This window comes from Argiope bruennichi, chromosome 6 (genome assembly GCF_947563725.1).
Source record: "Argiope bruennichi chromosome 6, qqArgBrue1.1, whole genome shotgun sequence".
Lineage (NCBI taxonomy): Eukaryota > Metazoa > Arthropoda > Arachnida > Araneae > Araneidae > Argiope > Argiope bruennichi.
The window spans coordinates 13296713-13324365 of NC_079156.1; the positions used below are offsets into that span (position 1 = coordinate 13296713).

General features: G+C 29.9%; 1 protein-coding gene across 2 annotated transcripts; it reads right to left on the reverse strand.

Moving 5' to 3' along the window:
* Positions 1-3367: 3367 nt before the first annotated feature.
* Positions 3368-27653, reverse strand: LOC129972877 (uncharacterized). Of its 2 annotated transcripts, XM_056087180.1 has the most exons (8): positions 27424-27653; positions 20376-20502; positions 19696-19926; positions 17240-17461; positions 15811-15941; positions 10077-10241; positions 5256-5397; positions 3368-3490 (listed from the first exon to the last, which is right to left on the reverse strand). In XM_056087180.1, exons 1-8 carry the CDS (start codon positions 27615-27617, stop codon positions 3455-3457), a joined length of 1248 nt encoding a protein of 415 aa, XP_055943155.1. In that variant the 5' UTR covers positions 27618-27653; the 3' UTR covers positions 3368-3454. The 2 variants fall into 2 exon arrangements, with proteins under 2 accessions (XP_055943155.1, XP_055943156.1); XM_056087181.1 differs by lacking the exon at positions 10077-10241.

The window sequence follows — 27653 nt, forward strand, 5'->3', positions numbered from 1 at the left end:
AGATACCCAGCTATAAGAAGAAATTTTTGGAATTAACTTCAATTTATTTTACATGGAAGGTATATTATGTACAAGGAAGAAGTGATAAAATGATACATCAATCTATATCACAACACTAGAGCAAAAGAAAGAGAAATTTGTCCCTTCAATGATTTTATTATGAAATTTTGATAGGGATTTCTTTGCTACGTGTCAGCTTGTATTTTAGACTTTTAAAAAGATGCTTCGGTGTTAAAGATTTTTATCCCTTCATTCCTGATGTGGGTATTAATGGAGTCAGCAGTTTTGTTAAGTGTGAGAAATAATTAAATAAAAAAGGAAGATTTGGATCAGGAAACAAATGAATCAGGAATTAACATAGGTTAATTTAAGATAAAATTTAGGAAATTAATTAGATTTTAAAGATTAAATTAGATTTTAAAAATATAATGTTTATATGTATATACAGTGTTTTTCATAAAATAACTTTTCCTGTTTAGAAGCATCTGCACCTAAAATTAATGGTATTATTTTGTATATAGGGTATTAAAGATATAGAGAAATAAATCTGCTAAAGAACAAAAAAAGTTTCATAAATTTCCAACTAAAGATAATTACATAAGAAGAATTGAAAATAAAAATTAATTTTTCTTTTGGTTAGTTCATATGAGAAGCTACATTTTCCTTTTTTTCCTCATTGTGTCTTATTATCGTTGATCTAAAATAAGCCTCACCATGAATTTGAGTAGCAAGTTCTTTTCCATTAGTAATCGCTTCATCAAAGGACTTATCTAATAGAAGATTTTTAAAGAATATTTTGTACTTTTGTAAAACCATCAAGTGCATTTTTTTTTTTTTTTGTATAAATTAGCTTATTGGAATTGTGCAGTTTAGCATTTTATACCAAATAGCAAATAAACACAAAGACTTAAATTATTTAATAAGATTACAAACCCAAAACCATGTTTTACATTAAATTGTCGATTTCCTGGATTTTATTAATGCTTAGTAAGGCATTATAAACATTACCCAAATGAAATCTGAAAGGTTTTAAAGCCTCAATTCTATTCTTCTATCTAATGTCACTCAGTTGTTTCAAAGTTAATCCTTGAATATGTTTACAAAATACATGTCAACAAAATGAAAGTTGATTTTTACATGTTCAATTATTGTTGACACTTTCAATTGTTGATATCTAAATATTTTAAGAATGAAAATCAGGTATGTTGAAGAAAAATAAATAATAAAAAATAAAAATATCCCCTTCCCTAATCTTATTGAACATACAAATGTTCTACTTTTTACTACTTTATATTTTTAGAATTTTTACTTTCTTGTATGTGATGTATAGAGAAAGTATTAAAATTGTCAAAAAATTCGAATCAGTGATTTTGATAAATTTCAAAGTTTCAAATCTCTTGAAATCCAAAAAACTCCTTTTTTTTTTTTTTTTTTTTTTTTTTTTATGTTTGTCTGTGAACATGAAATTCAAAAGTACTTTGAGCTGGATGGATGAAATTTACTATGCGACCAAATTTATAGATTTTTATCAATTTTTAAAAGATATCTATTCATAGGTCTACTTAGCTATTTAAATTCAAGTGAATTAAAAAAAAAACTTTAAAAGCTGTATAAATAAAATTTGGTACATAGATTTAACCTCAAAAATGTAGATATTTAACAAAATTTGAACTAAATTTGCCCAATGTTTGACTCTCTGTCGTTCTGTATTTTCGAATATGTGTAAATGCAATAATTTTAACTAATGAAATTTGTTATGCCATCTTGTGATTACAGTTGCTGTTATGTGAAGAATTTTGGTTAAAATCAGTCAGAGGAAAAAACGACCAAAATCCAGATTAGCATGATAGATTCAGTAATAATTCTGGATTCGTAATAAAGATCTATTTTTTGTTATTATTTGCCAATGACATGTAAATTGTACCCTTGCGCAAGGTCCGCGATTTTATGTTGGGGAGGGGGGGTGAGATAAGACCTTTATTATAGAGTATGCAAGAGAATTTTGGGAGACCACATCCACTTATTTTACGATCGGAGATGAACTTTCGTAACATTTTCTTTTTATTGCCTGGATTTTGCTGCCAAATATGACGAATGACATTTTATCCAAATTACCTATATTGGCATATTAGACGAAATAAAACTAGAATTACAAGAATTCAATATTAAGCTTTCGATACAGTTTTGTCAAAAGATTACTACACACATGTAACTAAGTATTTGATGTCATAAAACACAATGATGCCACAAAATAAAAGTGTGGTGTGCGTAATAATACACAGTTATATTATTGAAAAAAAATGAATATATTTTATTGTATAGTAACCAGTTTCAATTAATGTGTTTTGTTCTGCCATAAAATATACTGTTTTGCACTTCATTGCATTCTTTAATGTTTTTGTTTTTAACCCTATGTTGAATTGCTATATAATCTCTACAAATGATTTTATGAAAAACATAATTTTAAACTTTCGTTCTGATTAATGTAACATATTACAGTTTGTAATGCTTTAAACATGTTGTTATTTACATTATCCTGTTTTGAATTTTGAATATAAATGTTCATTTTGCAGAAAACATACAGTTGCAAAGGAAAAAAGTGTCACCCAGCTTTTTGGTATCAATCATCCAATATAAAAACTAAATATACCATTTTAAGGGTAGTAATGTATACCAAAAGGTGCGATGTCTATTTTAAGATATTAGATAGTTATCGAATAATGTTTTCTTGAAAATTTCTCATAAAGGATTTGTTAATAAAATTGAGTTTTTAGAAACTTATGTAATATATTTACAAATAAACTTTATATCATAACAACTGAACTTGCTCGATGTTTCTGCAAATAATTTTAAATTTAGCCTTTCAGTAAATATGCAGTATTTGCCAAAGTCAGAATTCAAAGTTATTGTATTTCCTGTTGTGTCACACACACTTGTGCACCTATATCTACACACATAGAATAATCGAAAAGCTATCATATAAGATAGTTTTTCCCTAATTTCTCAATATAAGTCAAATAAGACGCTCTCATTACACTGCTCTTGTCTCACTTATAGCTGCAATCAAAACATTTAATTTTTTTGTTTTTAAGCAAGGAAATAGCCCTGAAATCTTGTTAAATAATAGTTTAAAGAAACATCCCGATATCAAAATTACTATTTTTTAGCAGGAGGAGAAGGTGTACGATTCCCCCGCTGAGATAAGAACTGGTAACTGCAATTGCATATTTGTATATTCTTATTTCCATCTATGCCAAAAATAAACATTGCATATATTACTTTTGTGTGAAATAAAAAACTGCTTAAATACTATTTATTCGTTCTTAGCCACAATTTATTATGTTTATAATGTAAAAAAATTTATACACTCAAATACAACAATCTTCAGCTTTCACTTGCATTTAAAAATGTCAGCTCAAGAAATAAAAAGTATACGAAAGTATGCAAATGTCTTTCAACTTCTTTCTTGAAAGTATTTTTCGCAATAAGCCTGAGAAGAAAAATATAAAATATGAACTATATTAATAACCAAAATTTTTCATTCTTTATGCATAAAGACTATAAATTTAATTTCATGTAAAATGTTTTAATATTTTTATAAACAAGCTTTTGAAGAATTCTCTTTGCTTATTTTTAGATGGCGAGTTAAAATATAAGATATATTCTTGGACAGCAGTAAAGAATAAATTGTTGTTAATTTTTCTTAAATAATCTTAATGGAGGAAAACAAGATATGTACATATTTTTTATAACTTTTTCAATAAATTTCTTTCTTTTTTTCATAGTTTATAAGATAAAACAGATTTTAACTCTAAAATTATTAGCATTGCATTTTAAAGAGTGTTTCCTTATAATGCATCTTATATTTATAAAGATCTTATTTTCATTCTGGTATTGCAGTATCCTACGATGGGTTATCAGTTACAGCTTTAAGATGCTTTTGAACAGTGGCAGATTTGGGCATTTTATTGCCTTGGATGTTACAAAAGTTTTCTTATGGTCAGTTTAGCTCCATAGTTCAGTATATTTTTAACTTAATAACCAGACTAATGATTTATTTTAGCTATTTTTTTAATATTAAAAATTTAATAAAGTACATGTTTAAAATTCTTCCATCAATTTATTTTTTAACATGTATATTACAGAAAAAATTACAGGAATTATGAAATTCTTGAAAAATTAAATATTAATTATTATAAAATTCAAATATATATTGTATTAAAAATTATTATTTTATCGAATCTTTTCTGAAATACAACACAACCTCATAAATAAATAATTAATATTTAAATATATTACAAATGAGTAATTATATTTTCATTTATTTAATAGTAATTTTAATACTTCATTACAGAGAGACATTGTTCTAACTTTTTACAATACATAGAATTTGTATTTTTTTTACTAACTTATTTATTTTGCAACTCGGATAAAATTTTTAATCACTCAACCTACGACCTACTCCTGCAGCCCAAGGTTGCTAGCTATCTCGTCGGAAGTTAGTCACTGCTTTTGACTTGATTGACTTTGACAGATTACAAGAGACATAACATGGAAAAGCTTTGATATATATTAATATATTATACAATATATTTAAATACATTTCATGCCCGTCGTAAAGTGGCTCTTAAATTCTAAAAATGAATCGTTATTCTATAATTGTTTTTAGGTAACCCGATCCCAATTATTGGGTAAATACTTCATTTTTATTCTTTTTGTCTTTTGCCCCTTTCTTTTTTCTGTATTAAGAGCCTTTAAGAATTATAATTAATACTCATTTGCTTTAAGAATTTTAGTGGGGAAACACTTTAATATGTTCTTTATTTCTCTTTAAAACAATTAATTATTTATATGAAGAAAAATGTTTTCCCCTAAAGTTTACACTTATTTAGTAGGGTTTACAATAAAATAAATAAAAACTAGTTTTCAAGAGCAGGCTGGCGATTTATATGCTGTACTAAAGTTATCGTGTCAGTACATTCGCTTAATTGTAGTTACTTTAAAGAAATTAAACTGAACAAACATTGCTATGATTACTGCCATTTTAGCTTTGTTAAATAAAAAATAAATGAATATTTTTTACTTAATAAAGGAATTTTTGTTTAAAATAAAAGTTAAGCACATTTTTGGAGAAGGGATTTATCTGAATTTTTTAGAATAAACTTTATTTTTTATAATAATCATTCCGAGTTATATACTAAAATATAACTGAAGGTAAATACAGATTTAATGTCAAATAAGCAAGAAAATCATACTTGATCAAATTGTGTTCCGAACTTGTCTCTCAAAAATTTTAGATATCTTGCTGCTTGTTCGAAAACTGTAGCTTTATCAGTCTTTTCACTCATACCCGGAATCATCTTACGCAAAGCACTACAAGCGTCAGAAACCCGGCTTCTGAGAAGAAAAGTATAAAATAGTAAGGCAATAAAGCATGCGAACGGTAATGGAATGGATATTTAAGTATTTTAACGAAATTATTTATTTACCGCAACTTACAAAGTTACGAAAGAATAATCAAGATTCAATGGAGTATTTCATATCCCTCCTCCCCTATTGTTGTCCCTAGACGCCAAATCAGAAATCGAATACTTCTCAGAATGCGATTTTTATCAATTTTAGAAACAAAACATTTAAATTTTCAAACGCAGTAATTCTGAAATGCTTAAATAAATTTTATTGGCTAAAAAATAATAACACCTATCAGACTTCTAGTGCGTTTTATAGATTTATTATTTCTCATTTTAAATATGGTATGGAGTATAAAAAGTATTATTTGGCTTGTTTTTTTTTAATTTCTATTACTTATGATTTTTATCTTTGATATTGGCATAATTTATTATTGTTTAGAAGATGGTTCTCAGAAATGTCGAATATATATTTTATAATCTGGCAGCATAATCTGGCAATATAATCAACAGCATCTGGACACTTCCATTTACAATTTTTTTCAAAATTCTTCAGAAAGAGATGAACTTCCCTTGAACATCGATTATGCAAAGGATATGTTTGAACTCAGTCGTTTTGGTAAAAAAAAAAGTTCACAAAGTTTGCCAATGTGAGACAGGGATCCGGAATTTTTGAACTCGAAGTTCTTAACCTCCAGACATTACAGATAATATGGCTATTGGCATGGTATTGAAATTACTTAGAAAGTAGGTGCGCATTATGAAGGTAAATATTATAGAAATCGATGTTATAAACTATCAAAATATTATTAATATCTATTTTACATTGAACAGTAAAATATTATTAATATTTTGCAGAATTTTACATGAAGTATTTTTGGCAAAATCGTCCAGAATCTTGATAGCGTGGTAAAACTGGACTTTATACGTGGACAGAGCAACGAGGTCTTTTAATGTGTTCGAAAGCATGAAGTCTTAGGTTTCAATTGCATTAATAGCGATGTTGTCAATTTATTAAAGAATCTTGTTGATCCTTTTTTTATGAAAGGTCATGAGGGCAGTTAGGCACTCGATTAGAAATAGGTGAAGAAAATGTGTTGAGCTTATCTCATTTTACAAAATGCTAATAATGTTTTGAACTTTAATCAATAATTTTATTTAGGCGCACTATTTACATATAGTTATGCAAATTAAAGTATATATATTTCCAGAAAATGTAATTATTTTTAATTCCAAAATTTTCCATGTTGTTCTGTGCAAAATACAGGTTTTCAACGCAGCACGAATTATACGAAGCTCACAGATTACATGGTAATATATCATCGTAACATTATATTAAAATTTTAAGTAAATACTTTGAATGTTCGAGAGGAAATGAGTATTTATAGTAAATCATTTTTAACTCAGTATATGTAAAACATAGCATATTTCTCCTTTCTTAACTTTGAAAACATGTGTATAGGACAAATTATACAAAAGTTTCAGCAGCATTCGGTTAAAAATGCTACTGCAGTGATCTTATTTTCATTTACTTTCAAAGAGAACCTAAATAATGAGTCATTTTCCATAAGCTGATAAACAGATAATTTTTAAACTTGAATCTTCGATTAATTATATTGAATTTATAAAGTATCAAAATATATTACGTATCCCAACATGCTTGTAAATTAAATACATAATTTATATTGCAGTTATTGAGTAATCATATATAACAATAAAATTTAATACATTATTCATATAATTAGCATAAGTACTAGAATTGTAATGCTATTTAATTTTATATATATACTGTATAGATAAAAATATTCCAACATTTTTATGCTTTATTTATGCTATAGATGCGTTAATTACTAATATGAAATTAAACATCCTTTTACTGCAGTAACGGTCTCTACTCTATCAGGAAGGCTATCTAGTTTTCGAAATCTTCCTGGAGGAATTGCATGTAATTTTTGTAAAAGGAAACTCATAAGCTTTTCTAAATATGTGAGGCGCTCTCTTTTAATTCAGATTTGATATTCAATTTTCTCGCATTATTTAATTAATTTTTATTTAATTTTCAAAGTTAATTTAAACATAATTTGTATCAATTCTTTCTTTATTTATTTTTTTGTCGAAACATGACATCTAATATTCGTGAAGTTTCGGCAATGTTAAAAGAATTTTCTTTATACGGAGATTTTGCTTATTTTTACGTAGAATAAATATAAATACCTTTTAATATGCACAAACAATAATTTATATTTAAATACTGTCTTTGAAACGGTTGCAATTTCTTTAACTTTTTGGCTTGATTTTATCTCGAATTTTAGCACTTTTAAAATTTTAATTAGTCTAGTTTGCATATTATATACTTTTTTAACTATATTTTAGCTTGCGTTCTTTGGAAAAGATTGTATTTCACTTAATAAGTTTGCCCATTTTATTTCATTATTCCATTTTATCGTATTGCCTTAAAAAAACATGCTTTTTAAAATGTGTTAATAAACACTTTCTTCTAGTTTTAATCAACTACAAATTTTTTACCTCCTTTTAACTACACAATATTCAGCATTAGACATTTTCTTCCGGTTGAATGTTTTTCCTCTATCATCATTGCTCAAAACTGAAATGCTGAATTTTGAATATTTGGTTAAACATTTTAAAAATTATGTAACGAGACTGCTACGATAGAATGGATATAAATGTAGATCATAGAATCTGTACCGAGCCAAGTATGTTTCCAAAAATAATAAGAAAATTTAGAACTAACTTTTTAAAAAACTTGTGTTTTTCAGCAAGCAAATGATAAAGGAAAAAAATGAGCTTAAATGCAGTTTAAAACAAAACAAAAAAAATTATCTTTCATGCAAAATAAAACTTAAAAAGATAAGCCTGAACTCAAGCATAATGAATTGGCATTCAACAATTTGCTAATTTTATTATAATGCTTTTTAAGCTCCAATAACAAAGAATAAAAACAGTTTGTAAAAAAACCTTTTTATTACTGTACTAGCTGACCCGGCAAACGTTGTTCTGCCTTATAAATTATTTCTATTGAATATTTTGGTTGTTAACGAATGTATTGTAAGTGTGTAGGGATGGGATCTATGAAAAAGAGGAATGGAGCGCTGTCGACGATGATCGCCGATAAAAACTAAAAAACTCCAATCATTCATTTTCTCAATACAATTCTCGAACATATACATTGTTTGATCTCTTAAAAGTTAAACGTAAAGTGAAAAAAGTAATATATTTTTTGTCCTAAAGTATAAAAATGAAATAAAGAAAATCAATATTCATTTCGAAGAGCAATTGAGTGTACGATATTTTTTCTCAGTCCGTCTTTAGCCAACACATATAAGCTCGATAGTTTGCCCATGCGAGAACATGCCACGTGTGAAAAACATGGTGTGTCCAAATCTAAGCCGCAAACAGACATCGTTTGGCCTTGCAACTTATTGATTGTCACTGTGAATGCGAATCTAATAGGAAATTGAACGCGTTTGAATTCAATTGGCACGTCTGTGGGAATCATTGGAATTCGTGGCAGCAAAACAGTTTCGGCTCGGAATTTACCATTCAAAATTGTGGCTTCGATAACTTTTTTCATCAATTTTTTAATGACCAATCGCGTGTCATTGCACAGCCATGGTGGGTTCAAATTCCGAAGTAAAATAAGCGGAGATCCAACTTTCAGTCGTAGAAGATGTGGTGACATGCCTGGCAAATGCAGTCAGTTCAAAAACTCTGTTGGATAATTTACAGCTTCGTTAGCATCGCAAACTGTATCGATCGATTTGTATGATACCAAGTCGCCTGGCAACGACTGCTGTATCTTGAAGTTTAAATCGTCGATGCCCACATTTTGTACTGCCAACATGGCTCTTTCTGCCAGCCACGCATGATTTATGTATTATGTGCGTACATCGAGAAATATGCGGTCAATGAGAGCATTTTGCGAATCAACGATAGTGCAGAAATTAGTTTTCAATTTTATGCATCCAGTATTTTCATAGACAGCAACTTTTCCATCACCGATATCTAACAATTGGTTCGAGAATGTGTCAGCAGATGGATCTTGTAGCATTTGGACGCGCGTGTTTATTTTTAACTGGACTTTTTCAACATTACGTCACAGTGGCGATGATTTCAAGCAAGCGTTGATCTCTTCATCGTACGGTGAACGTGGATATGAACACCCTAATTACCTTGCGTTGTGAAATATACTTTACGACCTATTCTCATACCTACCAAATACACATAAAAAATTTCATGAAAATCGGTCGAGCCGTTTCGGAGGAGTTCGAACACAAACACCGTGACATGGGATTTTTATATCTTAGATTGAAAAATAGAAATGTTTACAATTTTAATTATTTTCTGTTTTTTATTCTTCCATTCATAATACATTATTGTAACTAATATGGAATCTTAAAATTAATTTTTCTTAAATTTACTAACAGTTGGTGACCCGATGGAATAAAAATTTATCTAAAATGATTAATTAACTGATAATTAAGTTCTGGTAATATTAAACTGATTAATTGTCATTGAGAACCAACTGGTGGACAGAATTACAACATTCTTGCATGGAAAGATTCAAAAATCCATTAAGAAATCCCATTTTTATGAACATGAAACAACTTACTGAAGTTAAAACGTATTAAAATTGCAGAAAAATTTTACCTTCTTTTCCTTTCTTTTTCATTGTGACTTTCCCTTTCGTTCATAGTAGGACAGAAAAAATGGAATTCTCCATTAGGATCTTTGTATCCATACACAACTTGATTGTCAGCAGTGATGAAACGTTGCATTTGTTGTGTGTCTGATATCTCATCCAGATTGACAGGGCTGATAAGAAGACATTAAAATTTCTGTGTTGAAATGTGAAAATAATTTTAGGTTATCTTTTTTCAATGATTTCATCATTTTAAACAAATTATAAATGTTTCAATACCTCAAATATTTTTCTCTCCAGTAAGGTTGACTTTTAGATTAATGGAGCAATCCACTAAAAACCACCCAAGATGTCCCACATCAGTAAAAGAGGTTCAATGAATGTAGGCAAGATTATACAAATCAAAGTCGAATATCGATTTAATATTAAAACATTTCCTCGTGATTTAAAATTAGCTTTCAGACGCTTCTTCTTACAGCAGCTGACTTTCTTAGAAGTAACGTTCCTCATAAACTTTTTCAGATTTAACAAAATAAACAAATAAAGGCGCGATACAGAAATTTACCTTTCAATCTTATATCAAGAAAATGATATTTTTTATAGACGGCTCTAAATTTTTTTCATTGTCTGTCAGTAAGCAAGGAAATATGAAGCCGTCGTATCTTTTAACTCACAAGATAAACTATAATAAAGATGTACAGGTAATTATCAAAATAATGGCAACCTGTGAATAAAAGTGACATTTTTGAATGCGCTAAGTAAGCATTAAATTATAATAATAGCCACCAGGTTTTTTTTATATATAAATAGCAATGTATACATTCAGATAACATGTGTTAGCTTTATTGAAGCTCTGTAATTCTTATATATATATATATATATATATATATATATATATATATATATATATATATTCTTTTTTTTTTTTTTTTTCAAAATCGTAAAATGTCGGACCTCTCAGATTTTCAGTGTCCAAATTGAAGAGGCATGTCTAGTTGGAGCAAGTGTGGCCGAAACATCCCAAATTTTAGGTGTTTTTAGAAGTAAGGTGTCTGAGGTCATGACAGCATACACAATGCGCGGCAAGACAAGCTCGGCAAAGCAAAATAAATCGATTCTTAGGCGGAAAGCGAAGCTCATTGAAAGAGACCGACGGGTATTGAAGAGGATTGTAATGTCTAAAAAGCGAATAACTGCAGCAAAAGTGACCGCAGAGCTAAATACCCATTTGGATTCTTCAGTGTCAGTGATTACAGTCAGAAGGCACCTTCATAAACAGAACATTTATGGCACAGCAGCAATTTCCAAGCCACTTGTCACAGATGTTATGGTAAACGTCGTCTACAGTGGTATCACACTCACAAAATCTGGTCGATTGATAAGTGGAAAAAAGTAATATGGTCTGACGAATCGTGTTTCACACTTTTCCCAACAACAGGATGGTTGCACGTTTGGAGGACACCTTCACAAGCGTATGATCGTGACTATTTCCTTCCAACTGTCAAGCATGGAGGTGGATCTGTCTTGATATGGGTGGCCATGTCGTGGTTTTCTGCTGGACCAATCGTAACCCAGAAAGGAAGTATCACTGGGGAGAAGTATAGAGAATTTATAGCTGACCCGATCCATCCTAAGATGCAAACTTTGATTCCTGCAGGAATTTCCCTTTGAATTTTCCAGGATGATAATGCACCTATCCATGCAGCGAGACTTGTCCAATCACGGTTTGGTGAACACGAGGATGAAGTTAAACATCTGCCTTGGCCCGCACAGTCACCCGACCTCAATATAATTGAACCGTTATGGTCTATTATAGAGAGTACAATACGGAATCGATATCCTCCACCTGCATTCCCTCCTCGAACTTTCAAAATATCTCCAGGAAGAATGGTACAATATTCCTCTAAACACTATTCAACACTTGTATGAATCGATTCTTAGGCGAATCCAAACTGTATTACATTCCAAAAGCGGTCCTACACCGTCCTAATAGAGGATTTTTTATAAATCTAAAGTGTTTCCATTATTTTGATAACTACCTATATGCATGTGTGCGTGTAAAATTTTTGACCGTTTCAAAATTTAAAATTATTGCGCAAAAATAAATTTGTACCGTTTCAAAATTTAGAAATTTGTCTGTTTAGTTATACCAGTTTAATAATCCTGGATTACATTAAATCCGAGATTATTAAAATACTTAATTTAAAAATACTTTGAAATTTAAAATGTTTCTTTTTTTCATAAAATACTTAATCGCGTGTTTCTTTTTTTTTTCCCACTGTTGAAGGCCAAAGATAGACATCCTGTTGAGTATCTGTATAATTTAAAAGACAAATAAAAAAATAAAGTTGAAACATCGCGAAATTTAGCAGATAAGTGAATTAGATATTTATTTTTTTAAAAGAGCTGTGATGTTATTAGACTGTCTCCATTAGAAAGATTCATGTACTTAATAAATAGAACTTAATTAAGATAACTAAAATCCCATGACTTTAATGTCAGACAATTTGGCTTAATCAATGGTATAGAGTTATAAAAAATGATTTTTCTGATATCAAATATAACTAATACGCCTATGTTGATCGGCTATGATGCCTATTCTACTTTAATAATAAGACCAGACTCTTTGACTCATATCTACCAAATTTGATGTATATGTATACTTTGGAGGGTAAAAATGTGCATTTCGGAGCGATTTTTTTTTTTTTTTTAAATTTTTGTAAATTAAAAAGTAAGCTGAATTTTTGTATTTTTCCATGATAACCCGATTATCTTGTAAAAAAATAAATTCTTTATTTTTTTAATTAAAAATGTTTTCTTCTTAATAATTTCCAATAATTAATTTCATTGTTGACTTAAAATTCAAACCATTTTCATTGTTTCATTAACTATTTAATCACGTGATTTTCCCTCATTATTAGATGCTAAGGAACGAGGCTATTTAATGGCTGCATAGTTTACAAAACAACTAAAAAGATGAAATTACAGTACCAATAACAATTCAGAAAATAGATGAACCACATATTTGCATTTTTACAAGGCTATGATGCTATGGGATTATCTCCATTTTATGTATACAAAACGCAGAGTATATAAGACAATTGAAATAATAAAGTTTTAAGTGCAAACAATTTGGTGGAATCATGGGCATAAAGTTATACCTAAACTATGTAACTGAAATTAAGTATAACCACTATTTCCGACGAATCAGTATGTAATAAAGATGAATGTGATTGTTGGTGCTCTACAGACCAGATAGTTTGACCTGGAATTTCCAATTTTGGTCAAAAATATCAATACATCAATAATTTTATGAAAAAAGGTGATCTTTACACTGTTTTAAAGTCCAAAAACTTATCAACGATGCGCAGGCCTCAGTAACAAAAGATGACTTTTATTAACACGTAAACACAAATCCTTTAGTAACACACACAAACAGTCTTTTAGTAACGAATGACGACGTTTATTGAACACGAAGACAAGAATTCACAGACGACAAATATACAACCGAGACGGAGACATGTAATACACAGCAGCACACTACAATAAACAGTAGCCCACAAGTAGTAATCGGTAGTAATAACAACCATCGCATACAGAGCAGTCAGACAGAATTCAGAAGCAGGAGGGAATCTTCGTTACTTTACTCTATGATCACTCCTAATGCCTGCAGTTCTCTCAGTCTCCTCGCTTTAGCTGTATCCAGCTGCCGACTCACTACTACACGACTGGCTACTCCTCACAGGACTCGATGCTGCTTCCACAATAAACACATTACTTGGCTCACAGCTCAATTCAGCAATCGCTTGAGCTCCACACAACGCTTGCTCTTCGCTGGACTGATGCAACTATTTGCCATAGACTCATTCCACGATCACGACACCGCCTGCCTTTGACTTCAGACTGACGGCCTTTTATAGTCCCCGGGAGGTGGGCAGCGAAGGTTCTGGAAAAAGCAGGCATATCTTGGTTCCTATTGGCTCAATCGCTAAAATTCTGGAAGTTTCCAGTATTATCTATTTTATCGCCAAACCCTGAGATCACTGATTCGGACAGCATCCAACAGAGCTGAACATAAAACTGTTTTTCTAGTGATTGAACTAACCATGCTGGGAAGCAACATTACAGATTTGTAACATTATATATATATATATATATATATATATATATATATATATATATATATATATATATATATATATATATATATATATATATATATATATAGGATACTAACGTACATGTCACAGAAATCGCTGTTATTACTTATTGTCGAAATGCATCAGTCAAATGAAAACTAATATCCATAGAAATTTTCAGATTGTTTCATTGAACATTTTGACAGCTGCATTTAATTCAATGCTTCGCGTTAATAATTTTTAGAATTGCAAAATATTATTAGAAATGATAAGAAGAGGGCACACCATGGTATCAAAAAATCCAAGTCAACATTAGAATAGGCGTCAAATCGAAAATTTACTCTAGCGCTAAAATGGAACAACCATCACCAGATGGGTAACGCAATGACTTGCTTATGGAAATGGATGTTCATAACTTCAAAAAATATTATCTCATCATTAATAATTTTTAAAATTTAAATAATTTTTACATTATCTTAAAACTTAAGATTGAAATCTAGTTTAGGAGGAACTTTTACCTCGCCAAGGACGCCAATTTACCAAAGTGAAAATGTAAATGTAATGCTTATCCAGTGAGCCATCTTCATCCGCGATTTGGCAATGTTGGCATCCGTGGGGAAGTACCTTACACTGGATTTCAACGAAATTCAAAGTAATTATTTATATATATTTGTTAATTACATCAATTTCATTTCGGTACAATTTCTTTCTCTATGCTCAATAATTTTTTTTAAGTTGATACACAATTTGTAACCGTGTTTCTAATATTATGATGATATTAAAACTCATTCACCAAAACATTTAACGCATACGTTTGACAATGTTAAAATGACGATTTAAAAATTGCCTTCCAAATGAACATCAACTCCAAAATAGGATTTTTCATTTCGTAGTATGTACTCTTTCCAATTTACACGCATTCATGCAGTAGATTTATTCGATTAAATTCATGATTTCAATCGTATCAAATAAAAAGGTAGATAAAAGTATTAAATAATGCATTATATGTTAATCGTTTAGCAGCATAAAAAAATGATTAATCATTTGGAATTGGTTCACTCAAAGCGACTCGTATTTAAACAATTCATTTTAATAGAAAGTTCTGCATATACATGCAGATATAAATTACCAAATAGTTGTTTATGATTAAAAATAATCAAATATTCAAACAGAAAAAAAAGAGTTTTTTTTTTTTTTTTTTAAATTTAAATGTCGTGGAAAATAATAATGAATGAAAATTTAGTTTCAATCAAAATTTCAAAGTAATTTCTACCTTATATAAAAGTTGAGACTTTTTTTGTTGTTGTTGTTGTTGTTGTTGATTTTGCTTCTCATAGTAATTTTAATTATCTGAAATAATATAACTTAAATAGTTTAGACTGAATCGTTAAAATAAAATAAAAATTTAATTAAAAAAACCTTTAGTAGAACCCATTAAAAGTCTGTTATTAATAACTATTTTGATAAAATTTATATTCTTACGATTCTTGCAGACTTTCGTAAAGTTAACTGGAAAACTGGGTATATTCAAAATTATTTCCAATGGGTCCCACATTTCTAAAGGTGGACCCTGCCTTTTATTCACAAAGTATTATTCACTCACCTCTGATAAATGTCTTGAGAATTTTCGTGATATTGTAATGCTGGATTGTCATTCATATTCCCGGAAGTGTTGTCACCGGAATTATCAATCCACATTGATACTTTAGGATCTGTTGAAGAAAAGGACTGAACCTGCAATGAGAAATTAAAACGAGCATTGAGTTTCTGAAACTGTCCATATTCCAAAGTGAGTTCCAAAGTTCTCGTGTTACTTTTAAACGTAACAAAAAATTAAAAAAGTAAGGAGATTTCGGTAAGCTTTGATCAATCTACAGAAATTTTTTTGCTCCAATAGAAACAATTAGCAAATTCTATAAAACATCGGAAATGAAAAAAAAAAAAAAAAAAAAAAAAAAAACTAGTGTTATATTTAGTTATTATTTAATTACTTATTTTAAAGAACTTGAAATAAATGTAAATATAGCAAATTTATAGCATGAACATTGAATTTGTATTTCGTTTGGAAACAAATAACAAATTCTACGATATTTTCAATTGATTTTTATCTGCAGAAAAATTTTTCATTTTCCTAAGAATCTTTGATTTATAGTAGCTGACTTTTTTTTACCACATGGGAGACAACGTGTTGGACAGTATCACACCAAAAACAAATGATCTGTGCGATTTTTAGACATCTAAAATATTGATTCAGCAATTGAAATTAATTTTGCTGCGCACATTAATATGCCTTGTTTGTTAATTAGTATAACATTATCCATACAGTAAACTTTTTTTAATTCTTGAATCAATAATATTTCAGAAGATATATGACTATGTGGTAAAAGGGATTTCCATTCAGTTTAATAAAAAAAATACATAAAATTAAAATATGCTATCGCAAATTTCAAGTTATCATGTGAGAGCATTATTATTTTTTAAGTCATTGTCTTAATTAAGTCATTAAACAGTCTAAACCAGTTTGAAACAATCACGTGAATACTAGATTGCCCATGCGTCGATATTTAGAAAAAACGGTGGTTTCCCCCCTCCCCATCTCAAAATCGGTCAAACACTTTTTTTTTTTTTTGCGAAAATTTGGTTTAAATTTTTTGGAATGATCACGTGATTATTATATTACTCAATCGTTAATTTTTAGAAAAACGATGTGTTTTTGTTTTTTTTTCCGCATCTCAAAATCTTTCGAACTGAATTTTCCAAAACAGTATATATATATATTCGCTGTTTGTGTTGATTACCATTTTCCCACTTTTGATTCTTCTAGCAATAACTTTTTACGACCCATGCCCTTTGTTTTCTGCTCGAGCTTCAAAACCCCAAACCAAAACAACGTCGTGTTCTCTCATGATAATAAATATATTCGAATCCATTAGTTTAAAAAGTTATCAGTTTTCCTTTTAAAAACTGAAATAGAAGTTTGAATTTATAAAAAACTAGAATATAAAAGTTGTAAAAAAAAAAAAAATGCTTACTTTTTCAATCCTTGGCATTTTCAAATTAGAAATTGTTGTATTCGAGGTACTAAAAACAGTTTGTTCGTATGTCGTATTCGAAGTATGAACCAAGTTCGGATCTGGATTTTGTGTCTCAGATTGATATGACACTTCGGTTATCAAAGTATTTTCTTCAGAATTTGATGAGAGATTTTGCTGATTTACCGATGGTATATGAGAAGACAAAAATGTGCATTCTGCCTAAAATAAAGCATCAGCAATACTAGTATCAAATTTCTAAGTATGCTTTAACAAAAGCTATTTTAAATCAATTCATTTCCTTTCATACTTATAATTGTATAAAAAAGAAATTAAATGTTAAGAAAAATAAATATTAGACAATTTGAAGGAACAGTTATGACTATATTTTTACAGATGTGTTCTAATGACTTATAAACGATACATAAATATGATAAATATTCCTTTTCTTTAAAAAAAAAATACCAGCAAAACAAACTGTAATGAACAGAATCATGAACGAATGAGGTTGTAAAATCAACTTTCATACCAAAAAAGTATCTCGCAACATTTCCCCGTGAACCAGTCATAAAAAAATTATTCCAAAAGGGCCCGTTTAAAAATTCATAACACCAAGGAGAAAAATCTTTACTGTAAAGAAAGTTAATTATTTCTTTGCTAAAAATTTGACCATAAATGTTACAGCATTTCAATAAATTGTACAGCTGAAATTAAAAGAAAGTTGAAATGTTATTGAAATTCGTGATACTAGCCGCCTTTGTCCATCTTGTTCGCCCAGATTATTTTTTAGGTTATTAAATAATAAGGAAAGCCTTTTTTAAATTTCCCTTTAATGTTTGATAAGACCAAAAAGCATGAATTTAATTCTATAAACCAAAACAAATTTATACTGCATGCATATTAAAAACAACATATACTACGAAATAAAAAAAGAACTTAAAATCCTACTTCGGAATTAATATCCCCCTCCTCCAAAAAAAAGTATTTTTTAAATCTAAGTTTTAATGCTGACAAAAGCAAGCGATTTGATGAATAAGTTTGAGTTTCAACATAATATTAAAAGGAGCCAGATTTTCGCTGTAATTTTCAAGGATAATATATGTATCATTATAGATTACTTAAAAAAGTGGCAGAATCAGAAAATAATAAGAAATTTATTAACTTTCATTTAATTTTGGAAAATGGTCAAATAATACATTAACTGAAACGATTACTAACTTTTTTTATAATAAACACCTTCAATTCCAATACAAAGTTGCATTCTTTTAACAATGCTTATACATATACGACGAAGTTCAGTTGTTACAACTCAAGACAGGCTTTTTAAATACATCGACAAAGATCAAGAAAAAGTGTATTGACAAAACAATTCATCTTTTTAGTTCGGACCTAATAATCAAAATAAACTGAATATATCGATTACCATTCAGCATACTATTGCATAAAATGGAATTAACCAATGGGTCTCTAAAAATGCCACATTTATAGAAAATTGCCATTGATGATGATCCTCTTGCTGGAATATGGAGTTTTACCATTCCAAAAGTGATAGTTTTGAGTATTAATGTTTCTATCTCGATGAAAGCAACATTTGTCCGTCCAAACCTTAGAAAAGAGTGATTCTAAAGTAGGGCCCAAATGTAAAATTCTAGACGTCCATCCTATAATTGTCCATGTAACTATCATAACAGGATTTCACGAATACTGTATGAATACCAGCTTCTACTTTGAAATATTTTTTGCACATTGGCTTTGGAATGGTGAGTTCTGAACTGAATGTTCATAGATTAGTATGAGGGTAACTTGAAAATTCAGCCAAAATGTCAGTTTCTGCTTCACGTGTATAATATTTCACCCACCTCTTTTCTCTATAGGTAAGTAAGATCCTGTAATAAGTAATCGCGAAACAAACAAATAGTACACAAATTTTCTAGAAGGATGCCGGAAATTCGGAAAAAGACGTTTGCATCCTTCTGCAACAAGGCCAGCATTATGATTACATACAGCAAAAATTATTAATATTTAATTAATTATAATTAGTGTAATAAGAATTGTTTATAACATATTATTATTATCAAATCATAACTATCAAAGTTATAATTATTGAAGGTTGCTTTTAAAACGTCAAATTCATGCATGAGCCCTGCATACTAATCAGGCCATAAAAACCTGATGTTCCTATAACACATTCTAAACCTTGCAAATATTAAAAAAGCCCCTTAAGTAACACAATATTTCATTATAATATTCTTTACAGACTTGCTATTCTAAATGAAGTTCTTTTTTGATTATCATGAGTTATTAACGTTCTTCTAACAAACATGAATGGCATTCTTTTCTCAACATTATTACATTTCTACTTACAAATTCTTTTTATTGAAATGCTTCTTCGTGTTCTTTTTTAAATTAACTTTATTGTTATTTTATTATTCATTTATTTTATTATGAAATCTTACCTCAGAGAAAATAATCTGCTGACTGTCCACTTCATTCTTTGTTTTATTTTCATGGGTGTTTATTCCATGATTTAAATCTCCAGTAGAAATAATTGCACTATTTGTGCTTGGCACTGCTATATCACATTCAACCTTTGAATTATGCTCATTTTGATTATCAGAAACTGCTTGCAGTCGAACGAGTCGAACACTTCCTCTATGAGGTTCATCTTGTCGAGGTGGGACGTCATTCTTCGGAAAAATAACACACATTTATTTTAATTCAAATTTTGGTTTAATATTAAAAAAATTGAAAAATTATACATATGGGCAATATTTATGAAAAAGATGGACGCGCTAATTTTAAGAGCTCTTTTGAGTTTCACAGACATCCGAAAACGTTAACATTTTTGAAAAAAACTGAAAATTGCCGAATTGTTCTATGAGATGAATAACTTTATGCACCTCCTCAGTGTTTTCCGAATAAGTGAATTTTACAATGGAAATCATTCTTATAAAGACTGCCTAAAGTAAGAAATTTGTCTATTTTTCATATTATTGACAATTTCTAAAAATATTTTTGGAAAAATATTTCACGGAAACTTGATTTATTGGAACTTCATTTCACAAATGAACATATAATCAGATAATTAATAAGAGGCACGCTGAAAATAAAATAATTTGCTCTTTTAAATTCTTACCTTAAATGTTTCATAATTTTTATTTGTAGGTTCGCTGTAGTCCAACGTTTGGTTTTGTACAGCTATTGGGTTACTTATTGTACTTGGCGTTATAATACTATTTACGATTTCCTCATGCAACTTAGATCTGAAAATACAAAAAAGATATTAAAATTTAGCTTCAGACGCCTCCATTCCTAAATCACTCCTCTTTCTTCAGTTTGAAAATTCTATAAAAATTATTATAACGATCTACACAGTCCAATCACATTAATGTGACCACTGCCTTCTTTTGTAGTCAACGTTAAATAACCAATCACAGAAGGCACGTGTTATCAACAAATTTGGTAGATATATAAAGTGTTGTAGGCATTCGGAAAACATTTCAGTTGTTGCAGCCATGCAGAAACGGAGCGATTTATCCGACTTTCAAAAGGGCATGATCATTTGCTTTCGGGCCAAGGTTGGAAGAATTTCTGAAAAGGCTAATTTTGTAAATTGTTCGGGGCTGCCATGGTAAAAGCCGTGCATGGCAAAATACACTATCCAAAATCAGCGACGTGGCAAATGTCGTACTCCACAGGCCACAGATGGCAGAGGTGAACGACGGCTGCGGAGATGCGTTAGGGCGAATAGATGTGCAACCGTTAAGCAATTGACAACCCAGATGAACCAAGGAACTACCAACAGTGTCTCCACAACGACGGTTCAGCAAATGGTGCTGCGTATGGCCTCCGCAGCAGACGCCTGGTTAATGCGCCCATTCTGACTATTGTTCATCGGCGAGGAAGGCTGGAATTTGCACGCCAGTACCGCAACTGGACTTCCACTGGGTGGAGACAGGTGGCTTTTTGCGATGAATAACGTGTTATGCTTCATCGGATAGATGGACGTTGGCGTATACGTCGTGAAATATCTGAAAGCAAATTCCCTGCAATAATTGCCGGAAGAGTCCAAGCTGGAGGAGGAAGTATTATGGTCTGAGGAATGTTTTCATGGTATTCTCTGGGTGCACTCATCATTATGGAAGGTCCGATGGATCAACACAAATATGCATCTATCCTTGCGAACCATGTTCACTTCTACATGCGAATTGTTTTTCCTCAGGATGATGGCATCTACCAGCAGGACAATGCGACGTGTCATAACACTCGCAGTGTATGTGCCTCGTTGGAAGAACACCAGGATAAGTTTATCGTACTTCCTTGGCCGGTAAATTCCCCGGACTTGTATCCAATCGAGAATCTGTGGGACCACCCTCGATCCGGTTGTTCGCACCATGGATCTTCACCCGCGTAACTAAGCGCAGCTAGCCATGGCACTGGAGTTGGCACGACTCAACATCCCAGTGAACATCTTCAGGAACCTAAATGACTCTTTTCCTTCACGTCTCGCAGTTGTCCGCTAGGCGAAAGGTGGTTTTTCCGGATTTGGCAGGTGGTGACATTAATGTGACTTTACCATGTATAAAGTAACTCTGATTGTTATGGTAGTTTTAATTAATACAATTTTTAGTTTAGTTTCAGAGCAAATTCTATTTGAAAACATTTCTACTGTCTTACGAATAAATTAAAAAACATATACATCTTAATAAATCATATAGAAATAGGTTTAGATAAAATTAAAATGTGTATCAAAAGTAAACCCGTAAATAAAAGAAAATTAGAAATTTCTTTTGTACCCATAGAAACGTATGCATAAAAATTCGTTTTTATATTGCGTCCAATCCAATTTAATAATCGAATATTTAACTCAATTTCAAAGATTATTATCAAGCGACAGAATAAATGATAAAAAATGAGATCGATACTACCTATCGCATGGATTGCAGAATGATTTTATTCAAAAATTTTGAGTGCTTCCTGAAAGGAAAGGTCTATTGGAAGCAGCACACCAATAACATCTTCAGCATATTCTCCAACAGCTTATATTATTTATATTGCTAAACTTATTTTGCTAAGGAAATTTTGTTGATCTAATAAATACATCAAAAAAGTGTTAACACATCCTGTATCTACAATCTGAGTTGGAGATATAGATTATTTCACAAAACTTAATTAGGAAATAAAATCAAATGGCAGTTGAAATTTAAGATTGTTTCAAATTGCCACAAATAGAAAATTTATAAAATAAAACTCATGCAGTGACAATCAAAAGTTGACCACTGGACCATCTCTTTTCTTTATTTTTCAGATCCAAAATTGTCTCGTATATCGTCACTCGTTTTACAAACAACAACACCTTTCCCTGTTTTTGACCATTTTGAGTTGACCATTTGACCTCTAAACATTTTCATCAGAATTTTCATGGTGAAACAATCGGAAAGTTCTGCTTGGTTAACAAGTAGCTCATAAATTGCAAAATGGTGACGACACCTATTTATTTTTTTATCATAACAGCACATGTTTCATCGTCATCGTTCATTTCTTTTTACAAGGTAAGACTTTTTATTTCATTATATGCGAAATATAGAGCTAGCATTGCAATCATTAAAAAAAATCGAAATCAATATTTTTACGAATCTCCACGTTTCAGACATACCGAGTTCGAAAAGCATATTTTTGGAATTATGCCCATTTCTGTCTCTGTGACACAAAAATAATCCAAAAACGCTTTGATTAAGATTGATAAAATTTGATATATAATCTTTACACCAAGTTTGTAGATTATTTTCAAATATTGAATGAAACCTTTTCAAGGGAAGTCTGTCTATTTGACCGTCCGACTATAAGTTAAAATGATAATTTCAAAACAAAGAGAGCAAGATGGATAAAATTCGGTACACAGATTTAACATCTAAAGTATAGAATTCTACTGAAATTGCTGCCAAATCCATCAACGGGTTGATTTGTTGTCAATCTATACTTTCACGAGCATGTGAATATGATAGCTCGAAAACGGATTGACTGAAAGATATGGATTTTTTAGATTTGGGACTATAATTGTAGTTTTGCGTCAAAGTGTGATTTCAATCGGTTGGAAACAATACATCTAAGACACAAATTCGTTTTTCAGGTACCTATTCTAAATGCCAGGGATTCACCGCCGGTAAGAATCGCCAAGTATCACACGATAGATTCAGTAAAAATGCTTCATTCCCGCCAGAGATCAATATTTTGCAACTATTGTTCGCCAATGACTTGCAAACTATTCGCGACCAAAGTTCATGATTTTATGCGAAGGGGAGATAATACCTTTATTTTAGAATGAAATCTCGAAAAGTTTTGAAGAAGTCCCTCATTGAAGTTATCTACAATTTTTATTCTGTGAGAAAAAGTTAAAAGAAATGTGTCTAAAACGCAATTTCGACTTTCGAATACCTATTGCTAAATGCCAGGGAATAATCCCCCCCCCCCCCAAAAAAAAAAAACTAGCCTAGTATTATACCGCAGGTTCTTTAAAAATATGTAATTTACGCCAAAGATCAATATTTCGTAAATATTATTCGCCAATCCCATATAAGGCATTCGTGATCTTATCCAATGTCTAAAATTTTAAGCGGGTGAAAGTGGTAACACCTTTATTAGACAATATGCGGGAAAGATTTAAGAAAATCTCTCCTGTGGTTTTTTTATGCGTGCGTGCGTGTGTGTGAATTATGAAAAATACTTATTTGCTGAGCTATGAACGATTTTTAACTGTGTTCATTCGGTTTCATGAATAAAGCATGAAGATAACAAGATTTTGAAGAAGAACTAAGTAAACTTCCAAGACCACTATATATTTCGTATTTCTACGCATCCACGGCTAGCATCAAGTAGGTTGTTTTACAGCCTACAGCATCGGTACAGCCAAGTTATTTTTTCAGTATGGATGATATGATTATACTAATATCATTAATATGGTCACCGAAGGTTTTAATATTAATAAGATTAATGTAATCATGCCTATCAGCTTTGAAGCATTGCATTTTATCACCGCAAGAGTATAATAAATGTGTAACTACTGTTCTACAAATAAAACCAAACAGCTATTTCAATTTATACTTGTACATTAATGATAAAGCATTCTGAATGGTTAGCTACATTTCAAAGCTATACTGACGAAAGTAGCCTAGTTATTGAAGTTGAAGACTCCGTCAAAGTTTATTTTGCAATATCATTTGAAATAGAGAATAAGAGGGTAGACAACTTCATGACGTGTCTAGAGATCTCGAGTATCCATGAGAAACAAAAATTTTCGATATCGGTACAATAGTTGCAAACTCTCTCGCGATTTTTCACAAACACAATATAAAGTGGAGTAGTGGTTTTTCGATTTCTCTCAAAAATGGAGGGGGAAGAAAAAAAGCAATTATTGATGTCGTATCTATTATTAATGAGCTCATATGAAATTGGCGAAATCTGAGCTGTTCTATTATTTTGAATATATAAGTAAAATAAAAAAATAGATAAGAAAAAGAAAAATGAAACGGCGATGTTGCAAAAGCTAAGCGGTGAATTTAAGAAAAAAAGTAACAGAAAGAATAAGACGAAAGACAAAGAAAGACCGTATTTTTTCTCTGTATTGTGAAAGGAAGAGAGTGTAAATGTAAGAAGATGAATGAATAATTGTGTGCATGAGATAGACTATGTATTTTACTAATTAGTGGTTTTCTTTTTAGGCCATCATTAAATATAATTTTTAAAAAAATACCTTTTAGTATCCTCATCATTCAGATAAAATCAATAGCGTCATAGATTAAACTTAACCGTAATGCATCAGAAATTGTGATCCACTGAGATCATGTGATCCGCCGAAACTCCTATCACCGTATCCTCCACCGTATTTCAGGAAATTACGTTACAAAATAATACGCCTGAAGACTCACCTTCAAACTTCTTAAGATGATTATGAAAATCTTAATGACTATGCCATTTGGGGCCTCTATAATTTTAATATGCCATTGCTATTGCTATTCATTTTTTGAAGCAACTACATTCAACTTTTTGGTCCCTCCTCCCTCCCCAACAAAAACAACAACAAAAAAAAGATATTTTCTTTCTTTTTTTTCAATAAACGGTTTTACAGAAACAAGTTTAATCTTATTCTTTCCACTTGATTTCATCTTACTTAAAAATTAAATATGATTATATATGATTTAAATAATTCAATTTATTTCAAGAAATGTAAGATTTAAAAAAACTGACTTATTTATCTGTAAAAATAAATTTATAACCTTAGATTCATACCAAATGTGGATAAAAATCTTCCATATTCAGTAACAATTGCAAAAAAATTCAGTTTTTTTGTTCTTTTTATAAAACTTGGAAAATTGGGATAGGCGCTGCTGCTTTTTCAGCGACAATATATCACATGCTTTGAATATAAATGGGAGGGAAACCTTTTCGGTTCAATGTTCTTAGTTTACATCTTAAATCATTATTCGTATATGAAATTGAATTAAACAAGAATACATCTTAGGTCTTACATTCCAAGCTCAGATGGGAAATGGGTGTAGAAACAATGCGACAAAAAACAGTTTTAATGGTGAAGGTAATTTTCTATTGAAATAAATAAATTGAACAGGCGTCTTTGATTTTGCTTTTATTCAGCTAAAATTTGGATAGTAACACGAGGAACTTTTTGCAATAAAAGAAAAAAAAATGGGTTCAATCAATAAGGGCTCATCACTTCACTAATACTAGCTTTCCAAGTCCGCAGATCGTCAAATTGATGTCTCAAAAATAGCAAATATTTGTAAATAAGGATTTGGGCATACTCAATCATTAGCAATATGGAAATTTTATGGAAAGTTGATATCTTGGCTACATTATGTCTTTAGTCTTATGGATATTTCATTATAATTGAAATTATTTTACTATATCTCATTTCATATCTAATATGCATATTTTCGCAGTACACCTCAACGATTAAGAAGCATTGAAATTAGTATATGAAAAGATACAAGCAAATCTATCAAATTCAAAAGACCTCATAATTTTTAAATAAAAATAAAAAGCAGTAAATAGAATTTATGTAACACAAAAATAGATATTTTAATAATTTAAAAGAAAAATAATCAAAATTGTTCCAAAAAATTTAAATCCTATTTGCAACAAAAAAAAAAAAAAATACTGTTTCTACATAGGAGAGATTCTATCTTGAAATAACTAAATTATTAATTCGATTTTTAATAAGAATTTTACAAATAATACGTTATAGTAAATCTATGTATGTTAAGACTATAAATAGATTTTATTTTAAAATCAAGCTGAAAAATATGCTTCTTTTAACTATCGAAAATTTTCTAAATTCTATTTCTTAAAATGTTGTTCTTTTTAAGTAATAATATAGTGTTAGAAAATATTACTAATAATATCTTATAACGCATTTAAAATTTGCGAAAAGTGGAATAACATTGATTGGAAAACATATTCTTTTTCATTGATAACGGACACTGAATTATAAAAAAGCAGAAGTATTTATATATGAGTAGAAATTCGAAAAAATTCGGCCAATATTTTCATTTTGAAAAATTAGGATGCATTAATCAAAGCTTAATGCAAACATGCACAATTTAATTCGTTAATTAATAATTCGTAATCAAGCCGAAAAGGATGAAAATCATGAAATAACACATTAAAATTTCTTAGAAATCAAAATGAACTTAATTTTTGAGAAAAATGTCCCGATATATTATCACATCATCATCTGAATCGTGGCATAAAAACGTTGCTTCTTTGTGAAATTCATTTTCAACGAATTTTATTAAATAGCTTATGTAACTTTTTTCCTCAATATCAAGGGAAATAAGCAAAATTTCCCATAAAAACACTTTCTTTAAAGAATAAATTGAATTAAAAAATTCAAATTCGGGATGTAATTGATTTCTGTTATTACATGAAAGATTACTTTTATAATTTACATGACATTAGGTAGATTATTGAAATTCACACATTATATTAATTTTAAAATACAGAAAAAATAATTTTTTAACTTTTATAATTAAAAGACTGTCGTTATTTATTCGGAAACATTAAGGTTTACGAGTATTTCTTGTTACTTACATGCAATATCAAAAATATAAAAATGTTGTAAAATCAATAAATTACACCTAAATGGAAAAAATATATATTTAAAGTTATACTTCGCATCTAATACTTGAATTGTAGCTTCTCTGAAACTCTCTCTATTAATACTTAGAAATTCATTTTCATAATTCAACTCTTTGTGGTCATTCGCTTCGTGATTTTCAATAAAAGATGAAACTTCATCCTCGTTTTTCTTAGCATTAGTTAGATTTATATCGCCTTTGTCGAAATGATATGTTTTGCTGTCCATTCCACGTTCTAAGAAAGTATCAAGCTGGTGAATGAT